The sequence below is a fragment of the Microtus oregoni genome, unplaced genomic scaffold (assembly GCF_018167655.1).
Source record: "Microtus oregoni isolate MIOR12 unplaced genomic scaffold, Mior012 000018F_ref0000195, whole genome shotgun sequence".
In the NCBI taxonomy this organism is placed as follows: Eukaryota; Metazoa; Chordata; class Mammalia; order Rodentia; family Cricetidae; genus Microtus; species Microtus oregoni.
Window position 1 is genome coordinate 6,178,411 of NW_024543077.1, and position 27,402 is coordinate 6,205,812.

Consider the following 27,402-nt stretch of genomic DNA (forward strand, 5'->3'; position numbering starts at 1 on the left):
TATGCTCCATCCGTACTCCCTCCTCCCCATCTCTCCTGTGCTCCATCCATACTCTCTCCTCCTCATCTCTCCTGTGCTCCATCCATATTCCCTCCTCCCCATCTCTACTTCTCCCCTCTCCATTCTTGCTCTGAGTCTCAGTCTTGCTGTTTTATTCTTTATTTAGTTAGGATCTGAGCCTTAATCTGTATTGCATAATAAAATAGTGTAAATTTTAACTTACTTAGAAAAACTTCAATTTTCTGTGTGTAGAATAATGATTCTTTCTTTGTTGCAAATAGTTTTCTCTTAACAATAGACAAATTATAACATTACTCACTTATTAGTCAGTTGTATGCATAATTTTTTAAAGACAAAACTAAATTTTCATTTAGAGACTGGATATAGTTCAGTGCTCGGGGTCTTTGTCCATCAGGCACAAGGGTTCAGTCACCAGCTATATAAGTAAAGTAAATTGTCATTTGGATTTAAAGTTATATTTACCTCATTTCAGAGCCAGACAAAATGATAATTTCTCAGGGAGGAAACCAGACATGTCTAAAAGGACATTGCAAAAATGCTTCTGACCAACTCACTTGTAAGCCTGCCTGCTCTCTTTTGACAAGCTACCTGCACTCGTTCTTTTCCCCAACTACTGAATCCATCCCTTCAGTCGGGTCATTTAGTGCATTGTTGCACATTATCTCCAGTTCGCACTCACCTCCTCCGTGTGTGTCAGATCAATTGGTTATCCTGACTGAAACAGTGTGGCACATAAAGGGGTTTGAGAAGTTAGTAACTTGCCTGCGTAGTCAGTGACAGATACAGAACTTGAGTACTGGAGCTGAATCTCAAGCTCTGCTCTTTCCATTGACGTCTAGAATGAACAGTCTAAAAGTTACTGAGAGGCTGGAGAGACTAAGAGCCCTCCTGCTCTTTCAGAGGACCCAGGTTAGATTCCAGCCCAACTGTGGTGGCTCACAACTCGCTTATAACTCCACTTTTGTAATATCCAAAGCCCTCTTTTGACCTCCATGGGTATGAGGCGCATCACATAAATTAAAATAAGTATTTTTTAGAGTTGCTGGGGCTTCTTTGGATCTTTGATTTATTTGGCTATTGCTTTCAGTGCTTACTATAAAATTAAATTTGGAAAAAGCTTAAACACATAAATATATATTACATTAGCTGGTTAAAGGAAAAGGAAAGTAAAATCTTAGCATTATTCTGTTAAAAAAAAAAAAAAACTCCCTCATTTCTATCGTAGTTGTCCCCAAAGGGTTGAGAGGAGAGAGGCAGTTCCCTCGACCACAGATGCAGAACCAACAGTCTAGTGAGAAAGTGGAGTTGGAGCTAGACAGTCTCTTCTTTTTCAGGATATTCTCTTGGCCCTCTAACTCCAATGATTCAAAGAATGATGTATTATCAATTTTATAGTGTGGATTAAAGAGTATGTTATGAAATATAGTGGATAAAGATCATGTTGTACATGTTAATATCTCTTGGGTTAGATCCTGCAGTTGTTATATCCTATAAAACACCAGGAAAGTTAATATGTCTAAATTTTCTTACCTTTAAAATAAAATGGAATGAGCACCACCTTCCTTGTGGAAGCTAAGTAAGTTATTACATATAAAACATCATCAGTATTGGGTGTTTGGTAAGTAATAAATGAAGGCTATGTATTTGATTTTTTAAAGGTAACTTAGAAATGATAGTTAAGTTTGTACGTATATTTACTGAATTTCTGTTTCTATGAAGGAATCCCGCCGGCTCTATCAGTTCCATTATGTGAACTGGCCGGACCACGATGTTCCCTCGTCCTTTGATTCTATTCTGGACATGATCAGCTTGATGCGGACATACCAGGAGCACGAAGATGTGCCTATTTGTATTCATTGCAGGTACGAAAGAGTCTTCTAAATGTAGGAAGTGCGGTGCTTAAATCTGTTGTGGAATAGAGTTTTGTTTCTACATTAATTTGATGTGTTTCGTCTTGAGCCTTTCCTGGCCCTGTTACAGTATGTTTGAGGCCTGAGAATTGATGGAATCTAATCTAGTTGATAGACTGTAAATGTTACAGTAAAACATATTCCCTGGTATAGTCAGTGTCGTGTCGTGCAAATTTTCATGAATGATAAAGCCTCAGGCTTTAAAAAGATGTGTGTAGATAGGCATAGAAATGGTCTAAGATACCACTGGTCTCCAGACAAGTGCTGGGTATGGTGCACATGCCTGTAATCCCAAAACCAAGGAGGCGGAGACAGAATCTCAGAGCTCGAGGCCAATCAGGGTTACCTAGTAACCAACCTATCTATAGATAGTAAGTCTACCTCAAAAAATCCAGAAGAAAAGGTTAAATTATTGTATACTTATCAAGCATGAGAATTTAAAAGAATTCATTGCCAGTTACACAGCAGAGATGTCATTTGTACCCCAATTTCAGAGCTCTTAGAATGGAGTAATAAGGTATTTTCCAGGTGAAAAGCATTCAGGGAAGTTTTCCTTCCTGAGGAACAAGCCTCCGTGTCTGCACCACTGTCTGTCATACCATGAAATTATAGCTTAAAACTGTTGAAATCTTACGCAGGGCTTGAAACTGGCATTCTTTTTTATCCTTTTAAGAAGTTGTGGTGGGTGGCATTCACTTGTTCATTGGTAAATATGCCAGTCCTCCGAGGTTTTTTGAGGATTGAAGGCTTATGTAGACCAGGCTTTATTTAATTTACTCAATAGCCACAGCTGCCTCCCTCGCCTCCACAGCTCTGCTTGGATTGCAGGTGTGTGCGGGGTACCTGGCACGGCGTCTTGTAGTAAGTTAAGAGTAAATTGTTGGGTGCTGGAGAGATGGCTCAGCGGTTAAGAGCATTGCCTGCTCTTCCAAAGGTCCTGAGTTCAATTCCCGGCAACCACATGGTGGCTCACAACCATCTGTAATGAGATCTTGTGCTCTCTTCTGGCCTTCGGCATACACACAGATAGACTATTGTATATATAATAAATAAATATTTAAAAAAAAAGAGTAAATTGTTGGTACGTGATACTGGACAACTTTATTAAATTGTGCTGTATACATAAAACTAAATAATGACTTAAGTTTAGGTATATCTATATGCAGCTCCTGTGTAGAAGTGTTTTCTCTTTTCAGGTGATGTTTAAATTCCAGTTACTTTTTGCAAAATTAGTCATGTTGACATGTGAGCCCAGCCTTTGACTTCTGGGGCAATGGGTGTGACGGTGTTTGTCTTTGAAGGGGTAATTAATTTTGTGTTCCAAGTGTGTGTTAGAGTTTAATTATGTTAATTAAATAAGATAGCCACCTGTTTTTTTTTTTTTTTTTTTTTTGGTTTTTCGAGACAGGGTTTCTCTGTGGTTTTGGAGCCTGTCCTGGAACTAGCTCTTGTAGACCAGGCTGGTCTCGAACTCACAGAGATCTGCCTGCCTCTGCCTCCCGAGTGCTGGGATTAAAGGCGTGCGCCACCACCGCCCGGCCGCCACCTGTTTTTAATTGAACACATTTAGCTGTTTTTATTGTCTGATTAATTTTCTACTCATAAACCTTGAAATTTTTTTTTTTTTTTTTTTTTTTTTTTTTTTTGATTTTCGAGACAGAGTTTCTCTGTAGCTTTTTTGGTTCCTGTCCTGGCACTAGCTCTTCTAGACCAGGCTGGCTTCGAACTCACAGAGATCCGCCTGCCTCTGCCTCCCGAGTGCTGGGATTAAAGGCGTGCGCCACCACCGCCCGGCAAACCTTGAAATTTTTAAAATAAAAAGTGAAGAAACATTCCAGTTGGGCAGAAAATCACCTTAATTTTTTCATTTCTTGGAAATTAAGACTGGATGCCTAATCATGTCTATAATTTTTATATCTTCAAATATTGTGACTCCTTCCTTTGTTCCCTGTCTCACCTGACAACCTTCATCTCCAGTGGACTCCAGGTTACATTTATGGTAGAACTCTTGTCTGCAACCCTTTTTAGAAAGGTTTTTAAAAGTGTGGATGATCTCAGTAGCCCAAGTGAACCTTGAACTCTTACCTCTTCCTCACCGGTGCTGGGATGGCCAGCAGGGATGAGCCACCATGTCCAACTTGGTTTAGTTGAAAAAATATCCAAAAACTTGACAGAGTGACTCATGCCTATACTCCACTGCTTGAGAGACTGCGAGATAAAGATCAGCCTCGGCTGTAGAGGGGATGGGATGGGAGGAAGAAGAGCAACAACGGAGACCCCCAAACAGACCAGCCAACCTGGATACAGCTGAGGAATACAGGAGGCAGAACCGCTTGTATCGTCACTTCTTGTGTTGCCCTCATAAAATACAGAGGGTACAGTACACGTCAGGAAAGACGTGGCAGCGGCAAACCCTCAAAGCCCACCTCCAATGATGTATTTCCTCCTCTTAAGGCTCTGTTTCCTAAAGGGTCCATATGAGTCTGTGGAGGGTATTTCTCATCCAACCCACCACCCCTTGGCTTCATTTTGTAAGGTCAACATTTTTAGTGTCTAAAAATGTTGGGGGAGAATACAGTTTTTTGTTTTTTTATTTTTCTTTATAGTTTTAAAAAGAATAAATGTTGTGTCAGCCATGAAAAATAAAACGTTTGCAGTAGCTTTGCAGTATAGTCATGATTGTATTATTAGTAACATGTAGGATATTTCAAAACCTAATGTAGAATTTCATTAGATAAATCTGTTATTTCCAAATATTGTAAAAGCTACTTTACTCCTGAGGCAATTTTTCTATTTTTTATCTTAGTCCTTCAAAAGACCTTAGAATCAGTGTTTCTCAGAATCACCCTTAATTTATCCTGCTAAGTTATTTGTATCTGTAATTTTATTTACTATAAGAAATAAGTAAAGGAAACCCAGGATGGTGGTGCATACCTATAATCCCAGCATTCTGGAGACTGAAGCAGGAGGATTATAAATAGGATACCAACTTGGGCTACATAGACCCTGTCTCCAAATAAAAAAAGGAAAAGAAAAAGTATCTCATCAGTTAAGAGCACTGCCTGCTTTTCTAGAGGACCCAGGTTTGATTCCCAACTCAGTTCCTGGGCATCTGACTTGCTCTTCTGGCTTTAGGGCACCAAGCGTGTATGCGTGTGATACACAGACATAGATGTAGACAAAACACTCGTGCACATAAAATAGTCTTGTTAAGTAAATGAAAGTTTCAGACACGAGATGTATTGGTTAATTACTGTTTTAAAGGTTTATTTATCTTAACTTTGAAGTTTTCCTCCCTGACTTGTGAAGAGAGCTGGTTCTGCCTCTTACTCCAGAGTGACTCTGGTGGGCATTTGGGGGCCATCTAACACATTTCAGTGATATGTTGACGAGTCAGCTGGTGAAAAAGAAAAGTGTTTTGTTATGGAATTGAAAGATAAAGAAGTTGTCTTGACTTTTTACAAGTTATTTAAAATTATTTCCTGTTTTGTTATGTTATCCAGTCAGTAACCATAATTCTTAAGTCTGTTTCAGTTGAATTTTTCTGATTCCAAAAATTATTTAATTCCTTTAAACAACAAAGCAACGTGTTAACTTCAGTAACTTACGCACAGCTACAAAAGAAGAGAAAATGTGTCCATTTGTAGCGTGTGCTTGTAGACAGGGTCTTAGGACTTATCCCAAACTGGCTGGGGTCGCGAATGTCCCGTCTCAGCCTCTCAGGTGCTCCGTCAGCACCAGGCTGCAGCACAGGATCTTTACAGGTGCTCCCCACTTAATTAACACGGCTCCTCCTCCTCCCTCAGGAGGGGATGGTCGTCAGTTGTCTTTGTTTATGGAATCCCTGCTTCCCGTACTGTTAGAGTCACTGGTTCCTGCAGGCCAGAGCATGAGCCATCTCGAGCACCCTGCTGTGCTTTATCTCCACAGGATAGTACTGGCTAAACTTGACTGACAGAGGGAAAGGCTTAGGCTTTCTTGTGAGTCATTTACTGTTAGACATTTCTTGAATTAAAAATTTAAATATTCAAATTTTAGTGTTAAGCATAATACTCTTTCTGTATTTTAACTGTATTTTGTTCACTAATTAGAATTTCATCATATTTCTTAAATGATTTTTGCTTCTGGATGTTAATATGCCTTTTATTTTAAAAATTAAATTTTTTTTCCTCAAATTTTGTATCTTTAGTGCAGGCTGTGGAAGAACAGGTGCTATTTGTGCCATAGATTACACATGGAACTTACTAAAAGCTGGGGTAAGAATGATTTTATATAGCATTAGATTCCGCGTCCTCACACTTAGGAGAGCACTGACTTGAGCGTCTTCTCAGCCCCTACTCCATCTATCCAGTTTGTCGTGGGCTCTGCAGGGTGACTACTGAGGCTTGGGTGGGCTTTGTCCATAACGCCACCCATGTCTGACAGGCAGCTCGCAGTGAAGGCTTGCAGTGTCTAGCACGTGTCTAAAGTCTGTGGGAAAACGTGATAGTTTTATTGTTTGTCTGACAGGCAGCTCGCAGTGAAGGCTTGCAGTGTCTAGCACGTGTCTAAAGTCTGTGGGAAAACGTGATAGTTTTATTGTTTGTCTGACAGGCAGCTCGCAGTGAAGGCTTGCAGTGTCTAGCACGTGTCTAAAGTCTGTGGGAAAACGTGATAGTTTTATTGTTTGTCTGACAGGCAGCTCGCAGTGAAGGCTTGCAGTGTCTAGCACGTGTCTAAAGTCTGTGGGAAAACGTGATAGTTTTATTGTTTGGATGTTGTCCATAGTTTTATGTGTTAAATTCTTGGTTTTAGAAAATTCCAGAGGAATTTAATGTATTTAATTTAATACAAGAAATGAGAACACAGAGGCACTCTGCAGTACAAACAAAGGTATAGTTGATATTTCTCTCTTTATAAATTATATTTCAAAAACGTTTCCTCTGGTGTTTTTCATTGTCTCTTGTTTATCAATAATTTCTCTTTGCAACAGGAGCAGTATGAGCTTGTTCATAGAGCTATTGCCCAGCTGTTTGAGAAACAGCTGCAACTGTATGAAATTCATGCAGCACAGAAAATGGCTGATGGTGTAAGTATTCTTAGCCCACTGGCCTTGGGAAACTTACTTTTTACCAAGAGTTTGCCTTACAGCTGTGTGAGATGGTCATGGCAAAGGCTATTATTATCTGACCTAGGTTTTACTAATGTACTTAATTTCTACTGGTATGATAGAGACGTAGTGACTCAGTAAGGAAAATATAGAAAAGATTTTATGTCAAAGTCAATATTCATTATTGCTTCAAGTAGAAGCTACATTTTAAAACTTAACTACATTATTCGCCCTTCGCTTTCACCCACAACTAAATAATTATAAGTTGGGTCTAATATTTTGTACTTATTTGCATATACTTCATACTTTTTTGTGTGGGGAACAATCTTGCTATGTAGCCCAGTCTGTCTGAGGTTCTCTTGCCTCAGCCTCTGTGAGTGCTAGGATTGTAGACATTCATCACCAGCAAGACCCTTTTTGTCATGTTGTAATTCATTGCCATTACAGCTTAAATGATCTCACTGCATCTTCAGCTTTTGAAAATGTGTTATTAAGGGGTATGTGTGTGTTTGTATGTGCACATCATGATCTGGGGTGTGGATATAAACCACAGCTTGTCTGAGGAGGTCACAGGACAGCTCTCTGGGTTCGGTTCTCTCGTTTGCCAATCAAGGAAAGTTATTTTTCCTGTAATTTTAATGAAACCTTTTTTACCCTTGGCAGAATGAAATTACCCCTGGAAATATGGTCAGCTCTGTTGATAGTGAGAAACAAGACTCTCCTCCTCCAAAGCCACCACGGACTAGGAGGTACTGTGTGTCTTAAGACATTTTCTCTGAGGGATTCTTTTACCTTACTGACATAGCTAAAATTACAGATTCTGAACATTTCTTAGTTTTATAACTGGTTATTTCATTAGGATAGGAGAACTAGGCAGAGGTTCATATTTCAAGAAGGTGCCCCAAATACCTGCTTGGCCAAGGCTTAGTGGCCGAGAACAGCAGGTCTGAGCGTAAGATCTCTATGTCTGGGTGTAACATAAGGGAAAAAGGACAACTGGAAACAGTGTGGAGGCCACAAAGGAGAAAGCATTTCATTCTGTTTTGTCTTCATTCGGTTTGACAGTGCTAAGAGAGGAACGCAGGGCTTCCTTGTGTGGGAGGCGAGCCACTCTACCACTGAGCCCACACCCAGCTCCTGAGAGAATATTTTATATGGCAAAAAATAGCATGAATGTCTGCTCCCAACAGAATGCTGCCAGGGAAATGAACTGGACTCTCACACCTGTGTGTAAAACTCAGCACATGTGTGGGGTGCAAACAAAGAGTTGTTGTTGGTTTACGTAGATGTGTTTAGGACTGTCTTATTTGGGAAGCCCACAAACAGCACAGCAAGCATGCAATGTAAGATCAGCATTAAAGAAAATGGGTAGATTTGAGAACCGTTGCAAATCACAGCCTGAGCTTAAAAACACAATAAATGAGCTTATGATTTTTTTTTAAGATTAGATTTGTTCTTTTGATTTTATGTGTAAGTATTTTACCTGCATGTATGTATATGTGTATATATGTAAGAAGAGTGCATCAGAACCCCTGGAACTGGAGTAAGGGGTGGCTGTAAGCTACCATGTGGGTGCTGGGAACCAAACCCTGGTCCTCTGGAAAAGCCAGGCCATCTCACCAGCCTCAAGTTTTTAATTTTTCAAAAGACAACTACATTAAATCCAAAGAAGTTGTCTTAAAAAGACTTATTTATACATTAGCAGTCATAGAAACCAGAATTTTAAGTAGAAGTTTATTGTTTTGGCTAATGAAAAAAATTAAAGTTTATTGGTTGAAAAAATTGTGTCATGTAGCTTTGGGGGGAGGTTCTTTTGTTTTTTTTGTTTTTCAAGGCAGGGTTTCTGTGTGTAACTTTGGCTGTCCTAGAACTTGCTCTGTAGACCAGGCTGGCTTCAAACTCAGATCCACCTGATTCTCCCTCTTGAGTACTGGGGTTAAAGACATGTACCACCACCACCTGGTTTTACTGAGCTCTTAAACAATATTTAAGGTGCTTTTTTAAAAAAAAAAAAATTGCCACAGTTTTCAAAACACCGGAATAGAACTTTCGATTATCAAAGAAAAACTGGAGGAAAATGATGAGAGGACCAGCCCATTTAAAAATGATAATGTGTTTCAGACTAGGCACACACGCAAGGCAGCATTTGGAAGGTAAAGGCAGAAAGGTCAAGGTGTAAGTCAGGGTGTCAGGAGGACGGAGAGAACAGCTGCTGAGACTGACGTGTGACTGTCCCTGTGGTGTGTGCACATCTCACACAGACAGTGAAGTGCAGGTGTTCACAGCCGTCCTCAGCAAGACTGCCAGCAGTGGGAGCAGGGAGCAGAGGGGGAGAGGACTGAAAGAGACTCCTGGAAATGCGGGGGTATTTCAGGGAAATCTCACAGGAATCTACAAAGATGACCCCAGATAAGACTCATAGTTATAGCAGATACGTAGCCTGAACTGGCCATCTCCTGTGACCGGCTTGGTGCCTAGACCAGTTGTCATCAGAGAGGCCTCATCCAGCACCTGATGGAAACAGATGTAGGCCCACAGCCGAATGTAAGGCAGAATTTGGGGGAATTCTGCAGAAAAGAAAGGATTGTAGGAGCCAGAGGAGTCAAGAAAACTCACAGGATCAACTGTAGCATGAATTCTAATTGGTATTAATAATAAAAACCGAGAGTTATAGGAGTTAATACTGAAGATCAGAGAAGCAAGGTGGCCAGCCTCTAGAATGTTCTTTTACCTCTACCAGTGTTCAGACTGAAGGAGCAATCCTGTCCTCAGATTGTCTCTCCTCGGACTGCAACTGTCTCCTCCCACCTTATATTCCCCTCCACCCAGCCATATCACTCCTGTCTCCACCTCCCTGGTTCTGGCATTAAAGACGTGGGATCCTGAGTACTGGGATCACCTTTGTGTGAGCTCTGTTTCTCTTTTGACAGAGATTCAGGGTGGCCTTGACCTAAGGATCCCTCTGCCCCCACCTCCTGAGTCCTGGGATTAAAGGTGTGTGCTCCCACTTCATGGCCTCTAGTGGTTTAGCTCTGCATTCTGATCCTCAGACAAGCTCATGGAGACTGAACCGACAACCAGGGAGCCTGCACAGGGCTGGCCTAGGCCCTCTGCATATGTGACAGTTGTGTAGCCTGATCTTCTTGTGGGACTCCTAGAACTGGGAGCAGGGTCTGTCTCTAACTCTCCACGCCTCTCACTGGGTCGCCTTGCTCAGCCTTGTACTGCAGCTCATGTGCCCTGTTTTATGGATACTCACGGGAGACTGCCCTCTCCTGAACAGAAACGGGGGAGGAGTGGATGTGGGGTGGGGCGACCGAGGGGGAATGGAGTATAGAGGGACTGGGAAAAGTGGAGGAAGGGGAAGCTGTGGCCAGTACAATGTCAGACCTGTAACAGTAGATAAAGAAAATCACAAATGAGACTAATTCATTTCATCACTTAAAAGTTTAGAGCGCAGTCTAACTGAACTAATCAGATAGGTTCATCACGTGACATTGTTATTAATTCCAGATTGGCACACTTAGGGTCTTATGCTTGTTCCCGCAGTAATTTCCAACTTTGTGCTCTCTGTTTTCTCCAATCGAATTGTTTCCTCTCACTGTTAAAAATTTCTTTGATGCTCAGGTGTAATTTTTAAAGTTATTGCTCTAGATCAGAAAAGGTATAGCACAGGTAAAACATCAATTAAAAAATAAGTACCTGGGGCTGGCTGTGGCTCCGCAGGTAAGGACCCAGGTTCAGTTCCTAGCACCTGTGTCGCGTCGCACACACCACTTGTAACTCTAGCTCCAGGGAACCAATGTCCTCTCCTGGCCTCCCTGAGCACACATGCACACGCACACTCAAACACAGTTATTTGATTACTTTTTAAATGTGTATGGGTGTTTAAACTTCATTTACACCTGTCTACCCCGTGTGTGCCTGGTACCCATAGAGGCCACATAAAGCATCAGATCCCCTTGGGCTGGAGTTAGACAGTTACAGGCTGTCGTGTGCGTGTTGGAAATTGACCTGTGCCTGGCTTCCACTGTTTTATTTCCTTCCATTAATTTATTAGCAAAGGGGATGGGTGTTTGTTTGCTGGTAATGATTCTCTTATATGCTAGACACTGGCTACAGCTAAGCTGGACTTAATCAGAATCAGAAGGCCTTAGAGAACAGTTGTTTTTAACTTAGCATTTTCTCATTCTGTGAGAAATCAGTACCTTTGAAGATAAAGGTATACACGTCCTCTAGAAGGTTATGTTCTGGTGAGTGAGATGGTCATTCCGGCGTGTGCAGGACAGAGCCCGGAGACTGCACTAGGCTGTGCTCTGAGACTCTGACTGAAAAGTCTCATATCATACAGTTGGGAGTGTAAGGAAGAGTAAAAGAAAAGTTTATATTACACAGTTGGGAGTGTAAACAGAAAGAGTAAAAGAAAAGTTTATATTACATAGTTGGGAGTGTAAGGAAGAGTAAGACGGACTGGGGAGCAGTGGTGACCTGGGAAGGGGACCCCTCTGTCCGAGGAGGGTGACTGTGATGATGCTTCCCTGACAGGACAGTTAGAGAACCGACTGCTAAGAAAGCCATCAAAACTCAAAGTCTTACAATTAGAACTTTATAACCATATTGTAATGGATTTTAATGTACTAGTTCTTGCTGCAGAAATATTAGTCAACTTTTAAAATGTTAAACATTCCTAAAGTCCGGTTTGTTTTTTCCAGTTGCCTTGTAGAAGGGGATGCCAAGGAAGAAATCCTGCAGCCACCAGAACCTCACCCGGTGCCACCCATCTTGACGCCTTCTCCCCCTTCAGCCTTTCCGACCGTCACTACTGTGTGGCAGGACAGTGACAGATACCACCCAAAGCCAGTGTTGCACATGGTCTCAGCAGAACAGCATTCAGCAGACCTCAACAGAAATTATAATAAATCTTCAGACCTTACGGGGAAAAACGACTCACCTGTTGAACATGTAGATAAAAAATTAGAGCGAAATTTAAGTTTTGAGATTAAAAAAGTTCCTCTCCAAGAGGGCCCCAAAAGTTTTGATGGGAACACACTGTTGAATAGGGGACATGCGATTAAAATTAAATCTGCTTCATCGTCTGTGGTTGACAAAACCTCTAGGCCACAGGAGTTAAATTCAGGTAATCTAAAAGTTGATGGTGTTTCTCAGAATTCCTGTGTGGACTGCAGTGTAACAAATTCAGACAGAGTCCCCGATTCTTCAGAAGAGTCCCAGAACTCCCACACACCACCACGGCCAGACCGCTTGCCTCTCGATAAGACAGGACATGTGGCATGGTCATTTCACGGACCTGAACACGCCACACCCATATCCGACTCATCCGAGGGCAAATCCCCAGACAACCATTCTCAGCCTGTAAAGACCGCGAGCTCAGCAGCAGCAGCCTCTCCAGCAGACGCTGACACCCACGAGCGTGTGGACCATCACAGCAGCTCGCCCCTGTTGAGAGCGCCCCTCAGCTTTACCCTTCACTCTGATGACTCCTACTCAGAGGACAGGGACTCTGACAGGGCTGTGACCAAGAACAAGACGAGCATTTCCACGGCCAGCGCCACCGTCTCTGCTGCCAGCAGTACTGAGAGCAGCTCCACCAGGAAGGTGCTGCCCATGTCCATTGCTAGACAGAGTGTGGCGGGAGCTGAAGAAGGTAATGTGGCCTGAAGGCCCCGTACTGTCTGCCCCTGTCTGTCCTGGAGTTTATATCCACAGTATTCCTGTCATTATTAGAAGATTGCTTTGGTCACGTGTAGCCTAGTGCTTTAAGTCAGATTTATCGACTAAATAATTAGAAATAAACCAGAAAAAATAATTTGCAGTGTCAGTGATGCAAAATACTGTAGAACACTTGCTGGGCTATTAATTTCACCCTTGCTCTTCTTGTAAATACTTAATGGACTTTTTTTCTATAATTAACTACAAATTTTTTTTTTTTAAAGACAGGGTTTCTCTGTGTAGCTTTGGAGCCTGTCCTGGAACTAGCTCTGTAGACCAGGCTAGCTCTGAACTCACAGAGGTCCGCCTGCCTCTGCCTCCCAAGTGCTGGGATCAAAGTCATGTGCCAACCACTGCCCAGCTACAAAAGCTTTAAAGAACTCTTTTCACAAATGCTTCAAGTAAAGTTGTTTTCAGTGGGACATTAACCCACAACAGACTGGAAAGTATTCAGCTGACTAGCGGCCATTTGATACCTTCAGACTCGAGAAGGGTGTGTGTTTGCCCCATGCCAGGTCTGTACTTACCCTCTCTGCTTTAAGCAGCCTGCTATGTCTGTAAGACATGCTGTTTCAAGACAGAGGGTCTCCTTATGAAGGCCAGGCTGGCCCAGAACTCAGGGTCCTCCTGCCTCCACTCACCTTGCCCTGGGTTCTGGTTTGCATCACCATGTCTGTTGTATAGTATTGGTTCTTGAAATCTTCATGGTGCCTTCCCTCTTGTTTGGTTTTTGAAATAAGACCCTGGAACTTTATTTTTCTGCCTCAATCCTGTGTACTCTGAGATATCCAGGGATACATTATTAACACTGCCACAAACAGAGCTGTTTTCCAGGGCTAGAGAAATGGCTCAGTCGTCAAGAATACTTGTTGCTCCTCGAGTTCAGTTCCCAGCACCCACACGGCAGCTCACTGCTGTCTGAAACTCCAGTTCCAGGGGTTCTGACACCCTCACAGATACACACAGGCAAAACACCAGTGTGCATAAAATAAGATTTGTTTTGTTCGTTTTTTTTGAGACGGGGCTTCTCGTGTGTAGCAGTCCTGCCTTTCCTGGAACTATCTCTGTAAACCAGGCTAGCCTCGAACTCAGGGATCTGACTGCCTCTCAAGTGTTGAGATTAAAGGCAGGCATGAGCCACCACTACTGGGCAAGTAATTTTAGTTGTTCTAATTACTTGTAGATTGTATCGTGTATTATTTATTCTATAGTTGATTATTACTTAATTTGTTACTTGCTTTGTAAAACAATTGACACAAAAAATAGAGAATTTTGTATTTGAATTTGTTAGTGAATTAACCCAATAAATTTGTATTGATAACCAAAAATAGTATTTCGTATAAGCTGCTGCCTGACAAAATTTTTCACTATGAATTCTTTCATTTCCCCTTTTTTCCCCCTTTCTTTTTTTCCTTTCTTTCCTGTACCCAGGGCCTATACATACCAAACATGCACAATTTTGACTTCAGTTTTTTTCTCAAGTCTGACATTCTTTTTCAGATTTGGCTAGTGTGGGCCCCACACACTGTGATGTGCAGCAACCGTAGTAAAATAGCGAAGTCTCTGGTTGTATGACTCTTGGGGGTGGAGGAGGGGCTGTTGGGGAATCTGTACAGAGAGCTTGTCGTGTCCGCAAGGCCGTTTGGAGATCCACGGAGAGGCATGCAGTTGGAAAGCAAGGGCCACCATTAGGAAACACTTCTTGACAAGAAAGAACCCGATTAGAACTTAGCAGTGCACAGAACTTGGTGCTGGTGTCGTGTGTCCTTCCTGTGGTCGTCGGTGATAAGATGGCAGGGAGAAACAGTGCCGCGGGCGCTCTGGGTAGATACATCAGTGTTGTATCGGAACTGTGGACTGAAGGCTGTCCCTTGTGTGCTTGCCCTCAGCTAAACATAAGACGGGCTGGCCAGCCGCAGCAGTGCTTGCTGGAAGTTTACTTGATTTGCAGTTTGTAGTGCTTGTGCCTATCAGATAGGACAAAGCAAGGGTATCCTGCCATAGTGTTTGTTGTCAAAGAAACTAAACATAAAGCCTGAACAAAACAATAAGGACCCTCAGTAGAGTTCTCATGTCTGCGTACACCTGCACATGAGTGCCCTTGCCTTGTTCTTTCCCTAGAGCTGGACTTGAGTGACCTAACACACTGGTGTATCCTGAGCCGTAAGGCCGACCTGTGCAGTATCATTTATCTCTTCTAGGGGCTAATTTGGTTTCCACTGGTGTAAAAACCTTTAAGATGACTTGAGTTTATATCTTTGATGTGGCATCAGATGACACTGTTCACAGCACTTGAGTAGTGCATAAATGGTTCCTAAAATATTAGTGGCTGTATTCTATCTACTAGAATGATAACTTGTGCTTCAAACAGTAGTTGAGTTGCCTGGCATGGGACTCAGGCACATACTTTGAGACGAGTAAAGCTTATGAGGAGAACTGGGCTGACTGCATGAGTTCAGCGACTAAGTCATTCGGGAAGCTCTGGCGCGAGCCAGGGACCAAACCCAGCGAGCCAGTGGGCTCTTGACTGCAGACTCCCCATCGTGGTGCGGTCTGAGCCGCGTCTTCCGGGTCAGCAGCAGCGTCCGAGCAGCAGTGCAGTTCGCTCCTCCTCTGCTCTGTCACGGAGGGAGTGGCAATGGTGTTTGGAGCTCACGTTCTTTGCTGCTTGAATGGCATTTTATTGTTTGTTTAATTCTTGGATTTTTATATTTTTAATTTAGATGTTGATGTTAGTGAAGAGTCGCCTCCTCCCCTACCTGAACGAACACCTGAGTCGTTTGTATTAGCAAGTGAGCATAGTGAGTATCTCTTCTACATGGCTGATGTTAATCTAGCAGTTATCATACTGAGTAATTAGGATCAAAGTGTGAGTTTTAATTGATGCCAACAGCTCTTTATTACTCACTTGAAAACCCCTTCGCGTCGTATTGTTTTCCCCTCCTGAGAGGGCTAAATGATCGAATTTGTAGTAGTCATTGGGAACTGCTAAAATTAAATTAAATGCGGTGTTTGCGGTTGGTGCCTTTCCGTTCATCAGTGGCAGTGCGTACTGCTTCACTGTTTAGTGTGTGTAAAATAACGTGAGCGTCGAGTCGTGGGCGGGCATGTCTGTGACGATAGTTGCTACAACATATAGGATGCGTCTTTATATTTAAAGACAGAATTTAATATACTGCGTTTCCCTGTTCCTCAGCTATACCTGTGAGACCTGAATGGAGTGAACTCCCATGTCAGGAGTCGGAACAGAGAGGATCCGAAGTGAGTCCTTGGGGGCTGGGGTGGCTCTAGCTCAGCGCCCATCTTAGAGCTGTCTGCTGATTGGCCGCTTCTGCCCTTGCTATGGCTGACCCTTTTTTCTGCTTACGTGTTTATTACGATTTTTAATTTTTTAATTAATTTATTGTACATCTGGACTGCAGTTTCTTCTCTCTCCTCCCAGCCCCTCCCTCCACCTCCTTTCTGCCCCTGCCCCCATCCTTTCCTCCTCTGTTGCTGTGCAGAAAAGGGCCGACCTCCCAGAGACTCACACTGGGTCACCTTGCCCGGCTCTAATACGTGGGGAGGTGCTTCGTCTTATTGCAGCTTGAGAGCCTTGCTTTGTTGATGTCCATAGTTAATCGCTTTTGATTAGCATTGCTTAGGGGGTTGTTTGGTTGGTTGGTTTTGTTTTACTTTTTAAAACAGGGTCTTTTTTATGAATAAATAAATCTTTTTTTAATGTTTAAAAAGAAAGTATTTTGAGCTGGGTTTATTCTTCTTCCTCTATTCCTCTTATTCTTAGATTTAGTCTTTTCATAGCGTCCCAGTTAAGACAGGATCTTGTATCACCAAACTGCCGTGAAACTTATCCTATGTGCAAGGCTGCCCTTGAATGGCTGACTCTCCTGCCTGTCCTCCTTAGTTGGGGGTTATCCATATTATACACTTGTACCACCACATCTTGCTGTACACCAAGATTTCTGATTACAAGTTGATGTAAAATGCAAGATACAGCCTTTTTTTAAAAAGATACATTTTTAAAAGAACACCCTGACTTTGTAAGGCCGTCTCTTCAGACTATTATTTCGTCAAACTGCTCTTGAAAAAAATTTTAAATTAGTCCGTGTTTTGAATTATTTTGGAAGTACAAACAGTACTTAGTATTTGGGGGATCTGGTCCCCTGTCAGACACAGCCAGGTTGGTCGTGGTAGTTTGTGCTCAGGGAGACCACAGTTGGTAGGACACAGTAGATGGCTGGAACGTTCCAGTGGCGTGTTCTCCTTTAGAGTGCCGAGACGGCTCAGTGGGTCAGAGCAGGCTGTTCACGCGTGAGGACCTGAGTTCCCACCCTAGAGCCCTTGTAAAAATCCAGGTGTGCCCTCAAATGCCTGTGACCCCGGTGCCTGGTTCAGTGAGAGACTGCTGCAGAGGAGAAAGGCAGAGAGCAACAGTACAGCAGGACTCCAGGGCCATCCCCTTAGCGCCAGGCACACACGCCAACACAAAGGGGAATTTTTGAAATAACATCATAAAATTTCAAGTGTAATGAAACACGATTGCTTTCTTTTTCTTGGTGTAAAAATCAAGATATAGACCAAGATGGTAGTACGTACCTGTAATCCTAGAACTTAGAGAGAGGAGGGAAAGAAGGTCAGGATTTAAGACTATCCTTGTCGGTAATAGTGAGTTTAAAGCCAGCCCAGCCTATGTGAGATTGTTTCAGAAATAAATGAATAAAATAACGAGGGGATTTTTTAATACACCTCAGTTTCTTTGGGTATATACCTATAATAAATATTCTGTTTATTGCACATAAGATGCACATAATTGCAATAGCTTTTAAATGTCTTTGCAGGACTTGATAACCTCTGGAAATGAAAAATGTGGTAAGTTACTAGATTATTTTTTCCTTTTTACTTTATAGATTGATTTCAGTAAAATAGTACATGTCATGTTTCATACTGGTTGGTATTTTCTATGTAGGAGGTCTCTAGGATAACTTCTTCTCTGTGATAAAATTTATTTATTTTTGTTTTTTTTCGAAACAAGGTTTCTCTGTAGCTTTGAAACCTGTCCTGGCACTTGTCCTGTCTTGTAGACCAGGCTGGCCTCGAACTCGCAGAGGTCTGCCTGCTTTTGCCTCCCAAGTGCTGGGATTTAATGCATGTGCCACCACTACCTGGCCCTCTGTGATAAAATTCTAAGATGGCTGTACCTACATGTTATTGATCTGACTTGGAAAGTTGTGGCAACATTTATTTCTAGAAGTCACAGGTTTATGGGAAATGGTTGCTTTTTCATTGTTTATTAAAATATCCAGAAGCTGGGGGATAGCTCTGACTGAGCGGGGTCTAGTTTATTTCTAGCACCAAAATTAACAACAGTTACAGTTACTTAGAAGTTTGCTTCTGTCTGAGTAAATGCTCCAGATGGACCTACAAGTGGAAATGTGCTTATAAAAACCAATTGTTTTAGGAATCTTCTGTTGAGGATGTTTGTGTTTATTTGAAAATAAATCAATAGTTATACTATCAAGTTTGATAGAGACTGTCTGAGTGGGTTCCTAGCATGCATGAAGGCCAAGTTCCCCAGCCCTCACAGATGAGGCACCGAGGTGCATGCTTGCAGTCCAGAGTGTGGACGGCAGAAGCGGGAGATTCAGAGTCAAGGCCAGCCTGTGCTATACAAAACTGTATCTCAAATGGGGGGAAGAGGAACAGTGGGAGGGTTTCTGCCGTAGTAAAGTAAATCACATTATTAAATTGATGTCAGTTTTAGCTACCTCTCTTTGACGACGGCTAGAAAGCTGAGTTACGTCAGCAACACATAGCAAACGCTCCTGACACGTCATGCCTCAGATGGCAATGTCCCCATTCCTATAGCAACTGGGCTCTTGATGTTGCCTGCTCCTTTCATATGCTCCAGTTAGCACCCTCTCCTTTCTCCCTGGCTTTTGTAAGCTTTGGCTTGAAAAACTGAGTCCTGCTGCTCAGTGATGTTCACATAACTAAGAACTCAGGTCTTAAGTCTGCATCTCCTTTCCCTTAGGAGATGCCATGGGGACCTCATCACCAGTAGTTCATTCATGTCTCGGTCCATTGTGTCGGTGTTGGATCTTGTCAGGGAGTTTACCTCACTACTGAGATGATCTGTGTGTGTCTCCTCCTGGGCCGTCAGCATAACCCCCAGGTCAAGTCCTATGAGCTGAAGGGTGAAGGCCCTTGTTTTCAAGCCTGGCAGTCTGTGTTAATCCCTAGGACCCACACAGTTGGAGAGACCAACTACTGAACATTGTCCTCTGGCCTCCACGCATAAGCTATGTATGGCTTTGCAGTCTCCTAAGTGAGCAGTGTGAACGGTTTAAAGGAAAACCAAGCAGGGCATGCTGATACATACCTGCCTGAAATTTTGGTGCTTAGGAAGAGGAGCAGTTAGACACCAACCTGGGCACACAGAAGATTGTTTTAGCAAAATGGAAAGATTCAGAGAGGGTGGGCAAAGAAGAAAATGACCAACCTTAGTAGGTCTGTTGACTCTTCACTAGGCTACGAACATCTTAAGGCCAGGAAACATCTTTAGACTTATCCTGGATTCCAGAAAGAGGATAAGGGAGATCGACAGGAGCTGTAGAGCCTGGGCTGGGCACACCTGACATGGGAGCACTCTGGAGGCAGAGGCAGGCAGATAATCTCTGCAGTCTGCGGCCAGCCTGGGCTACAGCAAGTTCCAGGCCAGCTGGGGCTGCATAGTGAGACCCTCAGGGAGGGCATAAGTTGTAGAAGGAAAAATGTTTATTACTGTTTAAAAAAAAACTTTTTATAGATCTTCAAATGAGTAAATTAGCTACAGTTTAAACAAGAAGACTTAAAAAGAATTAATGGGAGCATGGTAAATTACCCATTAATTAGAAACTTGTTTGACTGTAATTACTTTACGAAAGTGTAGCTTACAATGCCCGGGATTGACGAGATGAAGTAAATGTATAAGAACCGTCATCACAGAGTGCTGGGCTGTTGTACACTCTGTGAGTCTAGCGCACAGGAGGCTGAGACAGGAGACCTGAAGCCACAGAGTGGCCTGCTCTATGCGGTGGGCCCTCAGAACGGCACCAGAAAGTCATGCAACTGGAACCCAGCTTGTCCCGCGTGCCCACTCTCTTTGTATTTACCTCAGAGCCTCTAGAAATGATCAGCAGAGTATTGTGACTGTGCTACCTTAGAGGGTGGTGATTAATGTGGACTTGTTTTTTACTTTAGATGCAGGGGGCATCCACGCAGAGGCGTGCACAGACTCTCCATCTCCTTTGAGCGACAGGAAAGATGAAACAACAGAATGTCTAACTGAAGCCACAGATATTGGTAATTCACGTCATAATTCTAATAGACCACCATAGTGGCGTTCTTTCAGTGCTTGCATCTGACAGTAGGAGATAGAGGCAGATGGATCTCTGTGAGTTCAAGAAGAAATTCATAGTGAATTTCTTACGAGCCAGGACTACGTAATAAGACCCTTTCTCAAAAGATGATAACAAAAATTAGAAGCGTAGATCAGTCATTGAGAGCACTTCAACCCAGATGTGCCTTTAGTCCTGGCAAGAGTAAGAAAATAGATTACTACTATTGTTCACGATTTCCATAAGGTAGATTTATAACGATAATACGATTTTATTTCCTGGTAACTGTGAGAGAGTGCGTGTGCGTGGTGTGTACTGTGGAGATGAAAAGGTAGTTTTTGGAAGTGGGCTCTTCTCTTCCACCGTGGGTTCGGGGTATTCATCTCCGGCTGTCAGACCTGGCAGCCGTACTTCTAGCCCTTATCAGACTTTATAGTGTATTATATTAAGATTCTGAAATGATGCCAAGAGTAAAAGCATGTATGTATGGTTAAAATTGCTTGAAATTATGAAATAATTAACTTACTCTGTTTCAGGCAGAGATTAAAAATCAAAGTTTTTAAAATTGCAATATAAGGAACTAGAAGTCTAACTCAGTTGAGAGGTTGCTTGCCCAGCTTGTGAGAAGCCCTGGGTTTGAGCCCCAGCACCTTGTAGACCCAGCCAGCACTTGGGAGGGGCAGACAGAAAGATCCGTTCAAGGGGATCTTCCTGTGACGAGAGAGAGAGGCCAGGCTGCTCTGTGGATGACTGGGTTTCGGAGGAGAAAGGAAGCTGTAGTGTAGTGTAAGCAGACCTGTGCGCTGTGTGACTGTTCCGACACCCTGCTTCTGCCTCCTAAGTGCTGGGATTAAAGGCGCGCACCACCACCACCACCGCCTGGCTCAGTGTTTTGATTATTATATGGCAAAAGGACTTTGTTTTCTGGCCCCGTCTATTTGGTATAATCCATTTGGTGTTATGTGTGGGTGTGAGGTGTCAGGAGTTACAGACAGGTTTGAGCTGCCTTGTGGGTGCTGGAAATGAGAGCGGCCAGTGCTCTTAGTCGCTGAATCATGTCAGTCCCATACTTGTTGGACCTTCATGAGCGTGTCCTCCTCTAGGTTAGGAAACTTTTCTTCTATGATTTTGTTGGAAATATTTTCTTGGCCTTTGAGATGGATTTCTTCTCCTTCTAATCCTATTATTCTTAAATCTCAGATTTCCGGGATGTTTTGTGTTAGGAATTGTAACATTTTCTGTGGCTGATGGATCCATCTCTTCTTTTGTATCTTCAATGCCTGTGATTTTTTTGTCTCTTGTAACTGTTGGTGAAGTTTTCCTCTGTAGTTCCTGTTCACATTCCTAAGTTTCTCATTTCTAGAATTCTGTTTGTGTTTTTTTTATTACGTCCATGTTCAGGTCTTGGAACAGTTTTATTCATGTCCTTCAACTGTTTTTTTCTCGACCTTAAGGAGTGTATTCATTTTATCTAATTGTTTGTGTTTTCCTGGCTTTCTTTCAGAGGTTTGTGTCCTGGATTCTCTAAGGGATTTATTCATTTCCTCTTTTAGGACAAGGTCTTGTGCTTCTGCTGTGCTGGGGTCTCTAGGGGCTGCTGCCGTAGGACAGCTGAGCCCCAGGGTTAGTGGTTGTGCCATTAGACAGACACATCAGCGTCTGGGGTTGGGGTGATTATAGATAGGTCTAGTGCTGATTGCTGGGTTTGTCTTTGCTGGGTGGGTGTTTGGTTCCCAGGTTTCTGTTTCCTCGAGGTTTTCAGTGTTGGCTGTGTGCTGCCTGTTTTAAATGCCTGCTCAGCTGGTGTGTTGATGGGGATGCTTGCTGGTGTAGAAGGCTGGGGGAAGGGAGGCCTGGGGATGGTCTGTGGGATCCCCAGGAGGCGTGGCCCAGGGGGAGGGAACTGACAACCCTGGGAATCGGGTCTGGGGGAGAAGAGATAGTGGCCAGTGTCTGTGGGCAGCCTACCTGTTCTTCTGGGAGCTGTGGTGGCCATGAGATCCACAGAGTGGTGGGGGGCTGCCACCGTGTTGTGTTGTAGCGCTGGGGCAACCCTGAGAATTGGGTTTGGAGAAGCAGCTATGAGTGCATTCTTGCTGTTTTTAAAGTGGTTTTGAATGTTAACCTGTGATGATGGTATTTTTTGTCTATAGGTTTCGGTAATCGCTGTGGAAAACCTAAAGGACCAAGAGATCCACCTTCAGAATGGACATGATTCAGGGAGTTAAAAGACACTTTAAATTATACTGGAAAATTCAAGTGCCACTGAAAGCCAGATTTATAGTATTCCATCTTTAAAATGTGGGACTAACAGCAGTGTAGATCGTTACCTTAATGTTTTTGCCGGGACCATCTACCTGCCTTATACTACATTTAGGAAAAAGTATTACCTATTGTTTATTTTGTAACTTCAAGTATTACTGCCTTAATGTCTCTTAACCCTGTTACAAGCTGCTTGTAGCCCTGTTAATATAGTAATACTTTTATGATAATTGAGTCAAAGGACTACTCTTCTGCTGTTTTATCATGTATGCATTATTTTGTATATGTACAGGGCAAGTAGGTATATAATTTGATAAAGTTGAAGTCATAAAATATTATTAACAAGATGTAAGAATTTCTGCATGGTCTAAGTTTTTGTGTACCTTATTTGTAAATTATTTGCCCTGAAGTTTTAGAAACAGTTTCTGAATTTTAAAATTGCTGGTTTCATGCAGCCAGCGCTGCAGGTTATCAGAGATCAAAGATTGTAACAATAATGCATTTTGTAAATTGTGAGCAAGAAGTTATTTTTATATTATTACTGTCTAATTGTTCGTCCTGATGGGTCTTGTTTTCATCTAGTCACAGAGATTCAGTAAGTGCCTTGGAACAATATTGAATTCTCTTAGCTCGTGTGTGTTACTTTAAATTTTGAATTCAGCTGGGATTAGAAGACTATCAGAATATATGTATGTTTCAGGATATTTGACCTATAAAAAAAAAACAGTTTTACAGTGCTACATCTTGAATTCTTTTTTTTATTCTAAAGAAAAGGTTGTATTATTTAATTATGTGTATGTGTGTATATGAATGTGTGTGTACCTCTGTGGAGTTATGTGCATGTGAGTGCTAGCGCCCACAGACACCAGAGACATCAGGTATCAGGTCCCCCTAGAGCCAGGATTACAGGAGATTGTGAGCTGTTCAGCATGGTGGCTGGGAACTGAGCTTGGGTCCTCTGGAAGAGTGGTGTGTGTTCTTAGCTGCTGCACCATCAGCAGCCCCTCAGTCTTACCTTCTAAGTCCCCACTTAATTATGGAGGAGGAATAGTGCCGCATACCTGTGGACAGCCCCATGGGAGACTAGGGAAGGACGGTCCTGTGATCCCTTCAGCCCGCAAGTTTTAAGGCTAGCAGACCCTCTGAGAAAACTGTGGCTTACCCCTGCTTTGAGCACAGCATCCACGTCACTGTTACTCTCCCAAGACCCCAGACCACCTAACAAGTGAGATGGGAAGAGTTTTCATGTCTCATGATGGGAGCTCAAGTCCTGTCTATAAACTCCAGGACTAAATTTCAGTCTCAGGGATTGGAATTGGACATTAAGTTTTTCCTGTGTTTAAAAAGGATAGTAAAGCCATGAGATTGAAAATAAATTGAGTAGCTTATTTGTTGTTTCTGCTTTAGTTATGTGTTTGTGAATTTTGTTGGTTTTGGTTTTTGAGCCAGTTTCTGATGTCTCCCAGACATTATGAACCCGCATTGGGCCTTGATTTGCTGCTGATCCACCTCAGCCTCCCAGTGTTGGTATTATAACTTTATGTTAGCACTTGTTTAAATGATTTTCATGTTGATTCCTTAGAATATGAAAAGTTGTCATATATTTTAGTCATTAGAAAATGGTAGTCCATGCCAGGGGATGGGGCGCACGCATTTAATCCCAGCACTCTGGAGGCAGAGGCAGGCGGTCTCTGTGAGTTTGAGGCCAGACTGATTTACAAAGTGAGTTCCAGGACAGCCGTAGTCTTTTCTAAAACCAAAAAAGAAAATGATAATTGACAATTGCAAGATAGAAATATAAATACTGTAGGCTGTCTGAGTGCTGGCAAGACATGTTCCTAGTAACCCTTAAACCCATGTGATGTGTGTCTATGTTCCTAGTAACCCTTAAACCCATGTGGTGTGTGTCTGTGTTCCTAGTAACCCTTAAACCCATGTGGTGTGTGTCTATGTTCCTAGTAACCCTTAAACCCATGTGATGTGTGTCTCAGATATGTTCCTAGTAATCCTTAAACCCGTGTGATGTGTATCTGAAAAAATAACCTCAGGTCTAGAAATAGAGAGGAGTCAGAGTATTTGTTAACCAGACACATGAGGACCTGAGTTTGGATCCTCATCACTCGACATAAAAGAACAGGTATGGATCAGGCCTGGTGTGCACACATTTAATCTTGGCGCTTGGGATGCAGAAGCAGGCAGATCTCTGTGAATTTGAGGCCGCCAGCCTGGTCTACATAGCAAGTTTCAAGGCAACCGGGTACTGACTTCTAATTCAGGGTTAGGAGGTGGAATGGGGGCTCTTGGGAGTTTCTGGTTTGGCATTCCAGCTGAATCAGTGAACTGATTGCAGGTTTGATGAGGAACTGTCTCAAAAAATGCAGTAGGTGGGAGACAGAAGACATGTCTCAGTAGTTAGGAGCACTGGCTACTCTTCTGGAGGATCTACATCAGATCCGACACCTACTTACCTCATGGTGCATGTACACATGCCGGTGAAACACTCATAACATAAAATGAGTATGTTTAAACCTTTTTTAAATATTTATTTATTTATTATGTATACAATATTCTGTGTGCATGCCTGCAGGCCAGAAGAGGGCACCAGACCCCACTACAGATGATTGTGAGCCACCATATGGTTGAACTCAGGACCTTTGGAAGAACAGGCAATGCTCTTAACCTCTGAGCCATCTCTCCAGCCCTGTTTAAACCTTTTAAAACTGTGGAAAGGGTTGGTAAGATGACTCAGTGGGGAAGTGCTTACCATGCAGACCTGATGACCTGAGTCTGTGTGCTAGACCCAGAAGCATGAAGTATCTGGTCCTAGCACATGTACTGGAAATGAGGGGCAAATACACTCTCCCCAAGTGCACAGGACAGCTAGCCTGCTGTATCCAGTGGTCCTGCAAACAGACTGTCTTGACCACACAGATTCTGTGGCCGCATACACACGCACGCGTACACACGCACGCACGCACAAATCTAATGTGGAGAGCAATTGAGCAAATCATCGGTATTGACCAGTGACCTCAACACATGTACCTGCACACATGTGATGAATACATAACAAAAATGGTGAATTGTATAAATCTGGTGTTAGTTTCTAAAGATTGTGGCTTGGGGGTTTCTTGAAATATCTGCATTGGAATGTAGAAGTTAGCTCAATTCAGGAAATAACAAGGCTAACTAAAAGATAAACAATTACGTTTTTATTTATTATAAGGGGAAAACTCACAAAACAGGAACGAGAAGCCCAAGCTCAGCTGTGCTGCAAGAGAATCACACAGAGAGAGAGAGCACCTGGGCCATGCGCCTGTTTTTTCTCTGGGTCCCTGAAAGCCACACCCTAACGTGGTCCCACCTCTTGAAGATAATTGGTTAACAAAGCTTCCCCATCACCTCCCCCTTTTGTCTAAACAAGAGCGATCCAAACCCGACGCAAAACTATATACAATAGGGAATAGATATCAAGTATAAAATTACAAACAACATAAACAGAGTCAAGTGGTAGATGAACCCCAGGTTGGCACAGGTGGCTGGGTGCATTCTTCAAGGATCCCATGCATCCCAGAGTCCTAGGTTCCTACGCTGTTCCTGGTGCTCGTCTGCCCGGAGTGGGGAGGTGGTTATGGGTCTCCTTGGTGCAGCTACGGTGAAGCAGATGTGTCTCTGGGCAGTGGGTGGCCCAGTGCACTCTAGCAGGAAATAGAAGCGGGCACTTCGTATCCCATTCCTGGAGCTCAGCTTAGAGGCTTCTGCTCTAAGCTGCCAACCTGCTGGAACTCTCACATAAATCCCCCTTGGCTTCAGCTGCTCGAGTGTGAGTCTTGTTATCATCAAACTCTGACCTGTGCGTCTCTTCTAAGAAGTACTGCAAACAATATTCTGACCATTGCCTAAGGGGTAGATGAACAAGCAATACATAAATCCAACCAGCGTCTCCTGAGTTCATCAAATGGGTGCACATCTGTAATCTCAGTTCTGGGGAGAAGGAGATAAGAAGATGGTAAGTATTTAAAAAATTAAAAAACGGGGCAGGGGCTGGAACTCAGACTGCTCTTGCAAAGGACCCAAGTTTGGTGCCTGGAACACATGTTAGACAGCTCCCAACCCTTGTGAGTCCAGCTCCAGGGAGACCCAGTACTTCTGGCCTTACCAGGCATTTCATTGTAGTTTTTTCTTTTAAAACTCTCACTTCTTTGCTCTTCGGGGGCCAACCACCCAGCTCCCAAATACACAGAGTCTTATTCTTTCTTACGAATGCCAGGACTTGGCTTGTTTCTTGCCAGCTTTTCTTATCTTAAATTATCCTGTCTACTTTAGGTCTGTGGGTTTTTACCTTTCCCGATTCTATATACCTTTTTTAAAACTTCCTTTTAAAAAATATTTAACTTTATTTTATGTGCATTTGGTATGAAGGTGTCAGATTCTGTTGGGCCTCTTGAGGCCCAGTGTAACTTCCTGAACCTAACTTGAGTTTGGGGAGGAGTTGACTCAGCACAGCCTGACCTAGGCCCGCCTCTGCCCAGCCACCGATGATGTGGCAGGATATTATTGGCCCTTATTCCTCTCTCTACCTCAAGACTTCCGCCCACTACCTCAGCCCTATATAAGTTCCTGCCCCACTGCAATAAAGTGAGATCTGCTTCAACAGACTCTTGGCTCAGTGTGTTTCTCCTCAGTTACCAGTGGGGAGGTCTGGATGGCTCAACACTCGCCATGAGAGACTGGTGGGACCAGTTCTGCCTCTGCCCTATCTGCTAGAGAACCCAGCCAGATTCCCTGGAACCGAAGTTACAGTCAGTTCTGCCACGTGGGGGCTAGGATTGAACCTGGGTTCTCTGGGAGAGCAGCCAGTGTTATTAACCACTGAGCCATCTCTCCAGCCCCCTTTCTTTCTTACTCCATGGCTTGCTGTGTAGCTGGGTGGCTGGCCCCTGGAGTCCTCCTCTCCTCCTTTCGCTCCCTGATCTTTTCTTCCCTGATTTCTCTTCCTGTTTATTCTCTCTGCCTA

At 43.1% G+C, this 27,402-nt stretch overlaps 1 protein-coding gene across 2 annotated transcripts in view; it reads left to right on the top strand.

The window, feature by feature from the left end:
- Positions 1–23,128, top strand: part of LOC121458906 (tyrosine-protein phosphatase non-receptor type 12-like) — a 63,975-nt gene extending 40,847 nt beyond the window's left edge. For both annotated transcript variants that reach the window (XM_041668283.1, XM_041668285.1), the window contains 11 exons: positions 1,741–1,883; positions 6,121–6,187; positions 6,726–6,803; positions 6,904–6,999; positions 7,684–7,769; positions 11,733–12,685; positions 15,474–15,551; positions 15,947–16,011; positions 17,589–17,619; positions 19,990–20,091; positions 22,280–23,128. In XM_041668283.1, coding sequence (XP_041524217.1) covers positions 1,741–1,883; positions 6,121–6,187; positions 6,726–6,803; positions 6,904–6,999; positions 7,684–7,769; positions 11,733–12,685; positions 15,474–15,551; positions 15,947–16,011; positions 17,589–17,619; positions 19,990–20,091; positions 22,280–22,341 — 1,761 coding nt within the window. In that variant the 3' untranslated portion in view covers positions 22,342–23,128. The remainder of the gene's footprint in view (positions 1–1,740; positions 1,884–6,120; positions 6,188–6,725; positions 6,804–6,903; positions 7,000–7,683; positions 7,770–11,732; positions 12,686–15,473; positions 15,552–15,946; positions 16,012–17,588; positions 17,620–19,989; positions 20,092–22,279) is intronic.
- Positions 23,129–27,402: the final 4,274 nt, after the last annotated feature.